Source organism: Nuphar pumila, chromosome 15 (genome assembly GCF_984573655.1).
Source record: "Nuphar pumila chromosome 15, dmNupPumi1.hap1.1, whole genome shotgun sequence".
NCBI classification, from domain to species: Eukaryota; Viridiplantae; Streptophyta; class Magnoliopsida; order Nymphaeales; family Nymphaeaceae; genus Nuphar; species Nuphar pumila.
In genome coordinates, this window is record NC_143263.1 from 89686747 (window position 1) to 89694337 (window position 7591).

The following is a 7591-nucleotide window of genomic DNA, read 5'->3' on the forward strand; positions in this document are numbered from 1 at the left end:
TTCTGATGCAGGTATTATCATCCTTCTACTCTATGTTGACGACATGATCCTCACTGGAAGTGATAAACAAGGAGTTTATGATATTAAAAAATTTCTCAAAACACATTTTAAAATGAGTGATTTGAGTTTTTTGAAATATTTTCTTGGTATAGAAGTTGCCTACTCACCTAGAGGTTACTTGCTAACTCAATCTAAGTTTGCATTAGATATTGTTGCCAGGTTAGGTATTTCAGATGAAAGACATGTTGATACTCCTGAGATTGTGAATGTCAAAATGAAGATTGATGATGGAGAGCCACTCGAGAATCCGACTCCGTATAGGCAACTTGTTGGGGCTCTATCGTATCTATCTATCACAAGACCTGACATTACACATGCGGTCCATACAACCAGTCAATTTCAACATGCTCCAACTTCTGTTCATATGGGAGCAGTTTTGCGTATTATTAGATATATCAAAAATTCTATTTCTCGAGGATTATTTTTATCCGCTTTCTCTAACTTAGAATTGCTTGCTTATACTGATGCAGATTGGGGTGGTGATCCAAATGACCGCCACTCAACTACAGATTTTTGTGTCTTTTTAGGAGAATCCTTGGTGTCTTGGCGATGTAAGAAGCAACAAAAGGTCTCTCTCTCATCAACTGAAGCTGAATATAGGGCAATGACTACAACTACTATGGAATTAGTCTGGCTTCGACGTCTACTTTCCGATATGGGAGTTGAAAGTCCAAAAGCATCAAATCTGTGTTGTGACAACAAGAGCTCTATCTATATTGCAAGTAATCAGACATTTCATGAACGCACCAAGCATATAGAAATGGATTGCCATTATGTTTGAGAGGAATTGTTGCGTGGCACCATCAATCTTCCCTATGTTGCTTCAGAATATCAGCTGGCCGATTTCTTCACCAAGTCTCTCGCTGCTCCTAGGTTTCACTTTCTCTTAGGCAAACTTTCGGTTATCCAACCGTAAGTTTGAGGGGGAGTGTTGAAATATGTAATCTCATATAATATCTCATATGTAATCTCATAGACATGTAATGTTTTATCTCCTTTGTAGTTAGGATTTTTCGTTTAATTAATTCTAGTTAAAATACAACTAGAATTAGCCAAACCAGTCCATCATTGGACTGATTTGGCCTTTACCTTTTTGACTAGTCAAAAAGGTACCTTTTTGACCAAGTCAAAAAGGTAAATCCAAAAAGAGCTGTTGGACTCCCCAACAGCTCTATTAGAGCCGTTGGAGAGTCCAACAGCTCTCTTAAGGCTTCTCTCTACCTCTCTATAAATATGGGGCTATTCCCCTTGTAAATACTTACTCTTGTTTTGGGTTTTTATCTCAAATCAATAAAATTGTTTATTTTTCATTTTTATACCCGTTTCGGGTTGTGTGTATTCTTAAGTTCTCTTTGTGAACCTTTGTGGTTCTTATGATGTATTTGTGAGAACTTGTTGAGAGACATTTGTTGTAGCGTATTTTTCACTTTCTTACAGGTTCATGATATGAGTGTAAAGTTACGAGACTAGCCCTATAGTTAGGTGTAAGTTATTCATATGACACAAACCTATTGGGTGGAATGGATTCTCTAGTAGATCGCCTAAGAGGGGTTTCTTCTGAAGATTCATTAATTTGAGAAAAAAATTTCAAAGCACTAATAGGTCTTTCTTGTTCACGCCGGGCATAAACGTGAAGATCTTTATTAATGATATCACCATTACTTGGTGATGTTTCAATATTTGATACATCATGAGTATCATCTATTACTTCAAAATGATTCAAAGAATCATCATGCACATCTTCCATTGGAGCAAGATCATATAAAAACATATAGTCAATTTCATCTTGTTTGTGTAGGTTTTCGAATCCATTCTCATCTTCTAAAAGGTCACATCTTTTTAAACATATAGTTTATTATTTTTGTAATCAAAACACCTATAGCCTTTTCTATTCTCGCCATAACCAAGAAAAACACATTCAATTGCCTTTGGAGACAACTTATCTCTTTTATGTAAAAGAACAAAACATTTACAACAAAAAATACGAAGGCGATTGAAATCAGATGTTATTTTAAAAAGTTTTTCATATGGAGAGATATTCTTTAAATTTGAATATGACATTCAATTGATCAAATAAGTGAAAGTTAATACGGCTTCGGCCCAAAAATTTCTGAGAATATTTTTAGAAATAAGCAATATTCTAGCGGTTCTATAATATGCCTATGTTTTCTCTCCGCCAATCTATTTTGTTGCGGAGTTGTAGGACATGATCTTTGATGGCAAATTCCATTTTTGCTTTAAATAATTTTGAAATTCATTAGATAGGTATTCTCCTCCGAAATCGGATCTAAGAATGGATATGCTACTTTGAAATTGATTTTGAATTTTCATACAAAATTCTTTAAAGGAAGAAAAAACTTTTGATTTAAGATTAAGAAAATAAATCTATCTATATATATATATAGTATAGTCATCAATGAAAGTTACTTAGTATGAGTAACCACCTTTAGATATAACCGAAGATGGATCCCAAACATCCGAGTGCATCAATTCAAAAGGTCGTGTTTAGAGAAAAGTTTTAGTTAAAAATGGAATAGACTTCATTTTTCCAAAAATGCAATCTTTGCAATTTATACCTTTTTCTTTACAAAAATTGTTTTCAAAAGGAAAAAGATACATTTTAGAGTAACTTGGATGCCCAAGTTTTTTATGCCAAGTTTCAATATTTTTATCTTGGACATAAGTAAAAAAAAGAAATTGTAGGTCAAATGATACATATAGTAGAGGTCTCCCTTCCTATGGCCTTGCCCAATCCGTTTTCTGGACTGGAGATCCTGCACAAAGTAACCATTAGATGAAAAAGATACTTCACATCTATGGTCGGCAATTTGGGACACCGAAAAAATGTTTAGATTTAGTTTTGGAATCACTCTTACTTTTGAAACAAAAAAGGTTTGGGAGTTTTTAGAATCTAGTGTTCCTAAACCTTTTATTTTTAGAAAAGTTCCATCGGCCGCAGAGACACAAGACATATTTGAATTGGTGTACACATTGGTTAAAGCATTCTCATGAGTCATACGAAAGGATGCTCCAGAATCTAAAATCCAAGAATACGTACCGGGTGGTGATGTAGAGGCAATGGCCGCACCCAATGTAGAAGAGGTAGCCTTGAAAATTTGTTGAAGAGCCATGGATATTTGTCCAAGAGTTTCTTTGAGATCACCGCTCTTGCCTTCCTCTTCTTTTTTGGTGGTGGATTCTTCAACGAAAGCCACCTTGGGCTTGAATGTTCCACTTAGTTTTGTTCAAGCGAGTTTAATATGACCTAACTCATAGCAATGATGACATACAATTATCTTTCTACCTTCATTATAGTTTCTTTGTTTTCCAAAATGAGGTGGCTTTAAGGTTTTAACATTGTTGTCGGGTTTAGATACGGTAAGCACTTCATCTGTACTTTTACTCATGCCAAGCCTAGTTTCTTCTTGAGTAATTTCGGCAATGACATCCTCCAAAGGAGGAAGAGTGGATCTATGAAAGAGTGAAGACTTTGTTCAAATTTGGGACGAAGCCCACAAAAAAATTAAAACAATCTTTCTTTTTCCATTTTTTTTTGTCTAAGTTAAACATCCTCCATAGCCACTCATTTAGGCTCTAAAAGAGCCAACTCATCCCAAAGTGGATTTAAGGTACTATAGTAATCTTAAATGCTTAAATCACCTTGTTTGGTGGTTCTAACTTTTTCTTGCAAGAAGTATGCTCTTGCAAGATCTTTTTGGGTATACATACCCTTCATAAAAAATCAAGCTTCATTAACTCGGCGAAATTTAGCTATATTCGCACATACCTTGAGTTCAACGTTATTCATGAGCCAAACAAAGTGTTTTGCGTCATTGCTCTCCCAATTCTCCACCTTCTTTTGATGATCTTCAATTGTTTTGAGGCGAGCATCTCCCTCAAGAGCCTTTTTCTTGACCTCCGATTTTGGTGCGCTCTAATTTAGGTTTCAGAATAGAACCCATTACATAACCCCAAAGTTTCTTACCTTTGAGATTATTCTCCATTACATACCCACATCATGTAATGGAGAGGAATGTCACACTAACAACTTTTAAGGATGGTATGACTCTGATACCATGTAATGAAGTATAAGAAAATACGAAGAATGCATAATGCATTCACAATGTCCTATAATGGACAAATACAAGAGAGAGATATATAAGAGAGAAGTCCACTATGGGACAATACAAACAAGCCTTAAAAGAAGGCAACAACTAAAATAATAATGCTCTTATTGAAATGTAGCTCAAGTGCTTGAAGAATACAATGGGAGAGACCCCTATTTATACAAGTGAGGAGTGGCCAAAAAGGAGTCATTGGGGGACCGTTGGGGTTCCAATGTCCTTACGTGGGACCCCCAATGATAGCTAAAAAAAAAAGAAATAAAAGGAAAAAAATGATAAATTAAAAAGGTATTTAACAAAAAATAATTGTTTCTAAAACAACTATGTGAAATGACAAAAATACCCCTATCAGGTATTTCACACACACACACACACACATATATATATATATATATATAAAGAGAGAGAGAGAGAGAGAGAGAGAGAGAGAGAGAGAGAGAGAGAGAGAGTTTGTGAGAAACCAATCTTATTCAATTCAATGGTCAAAAGTGGGGTCCCCAAACCATTTACTTATAGATGGGTGGTCTGGAGTTAAATGAAATTAAGATTATCTCATAAATCCAAAATACCCTCTAGTTGTCAAAAAAGATATCCTACTAGGCAGTTAGAACTAAACTAAAAAATGAGACTAGAGTCCCATCCTGAATTGGACTCTTCACACCTTAAGTCATAAAAAATTAAAAAAGCAAACATAGGTAGAATACTAGAATCTATGCAGCCTCTTCTTCCTTGAAGGAGGGAGAAGGCTCTAGAGAGGTGGGGACGTCCCACCCTCTTCCTCTGAGTTGTTGCCTCCCTTATGGGCCCCACTTGCTGACTCGCCTTGGCTCTGGCTGGGACACGCATTGGGCTCCTCTTTCTTCTTCAAATGACATGTGTCCATTGATTTTTTTACTGGATCCTGGAGTGCGGATCCTGCCAAGTTCTTTGGATCTAGGACCATGCATTTGTGGTGAATAAGTTGCAAATGCATGTGCGTCAGGCGAAGAGTCCATGGCTCCATATGGATATAATCGTTCCACCTCTTCCTCCACAACTGTGCAATACCATCATACAATTCTTGCATGGTATAAGGTCAATCTTGTATGCCTCAAAACTTGTTATGGACTTGTTCCACACTTCCTCCAGTTCCTCTAAAACTATGCTCTGCATTTATGAAACTCGTGTTATAAGACCACTTTTCATGCCTCGAAACTTATTCTTAAGATTTCTTTGGGTTGACTCCTTCAAAATCTAGATCTGAATTTTGTCTGTAAATTTGTTCATTGCATCTTTTGCATTCTAGTAATTTAGTTCTTTCTGTTTTGCAGACGGTTTTCATTATACTAGTTTGCAATAATCAACTCCTAGAACTTGTAGAGAAAATGCTGATCTGGGTATTAGGTCTTGTACCTGGATTATCTTTTGCAGCACCCAGCCTGAACGCCAACTTGCAAAAGATAAGGGATAAGTATTTGACAAAGCAAGTGGCATCAAATACAAAGGTTTTCAGCTCTTGCTATCTGAAATCATTGCTTTTGCTTGGTCTTTGCACTCTATTATTAATTATGTTTTCTGGTTTGCTCATCCATTCAGGGGAAGCCATGGAAGTTCTCATTTACTGCCATTTGGAATGCTTTCATATGGCTGATGCTCATTAATTTCTTCAGTAAAATAGTGTCATCAACTGCCCAGAAATTTCTCAAGAGGCAACATGACAGAGAGACGGCTGCGTTGGTGGCATCACATGACAGAGAGACGGCTGCGTTGGTGGCATCACATGACAGAGAGACGGCTGCGTTGGTGGCATCACAATCCAATGGTCAGGCCAGCTGAGCTTGTCAAATCTTGTTATTGTTTCCCATGACAAACAAGCTTATTCTTAATTGTCATTTGATGGCTGCCCATCATTGCCTGCCACATTTTAAAGCACATGCTATTCGCATTTGTTTACCATCTTCATGTACAAAAGAAATCATGCCTCTAGGGTGGATAGTTTCCACCCTGGAAGCGAAAAGGAAGCAACATTTCTTCCAATGCCATAATCAGGCCTTGAATATGTAGTGCACTAATTTGATTCTTGCACAATATGATATGCAGATTACTTCAATTCACTTCACGGATTTTCTTGTTATGAGAGAGAGAGAGAGAGAGAGAGAGAGAGAGAGAGAGAGAGAGAGAGAGAGTATGCATTAGATTATAATGTTGTGTTGGGCTAACCTCTGCTATACTTTTTTTTTCTCCTATAATTGTGATTATGGTTAGAATACTAAAGAGACTAAGGGCCCCGTTTGCATGTCATGTAAAAGTTTTTTTTTGCGTAAAATGCATGCAACCCCGTGCATTTCTGTGGGGCCCACAACTATGACACACGAACACTCCCTAGGCGTCTAGAATCAAATTCATTTCAATTGGACTTATTTCAACCTACACATGTAGAAAATTTCTGTCCAACTGCACCATGTTGGTCTCTTCTGCTTTGGATTTGAATTTTTGTTGCAATGAACTATTTGTCATGGTCGTTCCTGAAGCGCTGTTGTGGTTGGATGGTGCTGCCCAACATATAGGCTGTTGTCAAGAAAGATTATCTTGTTTTATTTGCTTGGCAGTCTTATGGAAAATCATCCATCTTAAAGGGTGCTTGTAGGTGTAGTTTGTCATCGTGATCTCATTTACTTGTCAGGCTTCTGAAAAACATCCTCCATCTTAGGAGTGTGTTTGTGGATGTAAACATCCTAGGCCGCATAGAGTACATGCTTTAGACCTCAAACATGAACTGAATGATCATTTGTTAAATCTGGTACTGTGCATTGTGAATTACGTTGAAGTATGGATGTGAAGAGTCGATTCTGTGGACTCCACATTAAATTCCATGAACTGAGCAAATGTAACGACAATTTACAGTGTTGGCTATTCTGTTGCAGATGCGACCCAGACGTAGTTTTGCATCTTCCTAAAACTTCAAATCATGGATTCTTCAAGCATCAGAAGCTCCCGATCCTGCAGATAATCTATAAATAGCGTCTTCTATACGTCGTGTACCACTTTAAGTATGAAAGCTTTAATCAGTGTGAGCTGATTTGATTAGTTAGAAGTACAATATTTGGCTTTCAACTGTGTCTCTTAATATCACTGATTGTGGTTACAAAATGGACAGCGTATGGATGAATGCCTGTTTTTCCTTGTTAAGTTGATGGCTCCCTCAAACTCTTTGATGCCAACCAATAGTGACGCGGGGGTGACCAATGCAAATGGGCATCACCAACATAGTCCGTTTTATCTTAAGCTAATTGATAAGGACTCATTCTTGCTGAGAATGCATGAGTTAAGCCATAGCTAGGGATGGCAGTGGACCGGGGGAAAGCGGAGCCCCGCCCCGCCTCGCCCCGTTTGGACCGGGGATGAAGGGTATGAAACGGGGATGGAGG

At 37.4% G+C, this 7591-nt stretch overlaps 1 protein-coding gene across 3 annotated transcripts in view; it reads left to right on the top strand.

Annotated features, from left to right (window-relative positions):
• The window catches only part of LOC149815952 (vacuole membrane protein KMS1-like), an 84250-nt gene extending 76902 nt beyond the window's left edge, over positions 1-7348 (top strand). The window contains exons 7-10 of one of the 3 annotated variants that reach the window (XM_089989443.1): positions 5495-5668; positions 5760-5875; positions 5942-5985; positions 7088-7348. In XM_089989443.1, coding sequence (XP_089845569.1) covers positions 5495-5668; positions 5760-5875; positions 5942-5985; positions 7088-7104 — 351 coding nt within the window. In that variant the 3' untranslated portion in view covers positions 7105-7348. Of the gene's footprint in view, positions 1-5494; positions 5669-5759; positions 6275-7067 lie in introns of those variants that run through there. The other 2 variants (XM_089989442.1, XM_089989444.1) reach the window with 2 other exon arrangements.
• The last annotated feature ends 243 nt before the right edge of the window (positions 7349-7591 follow it).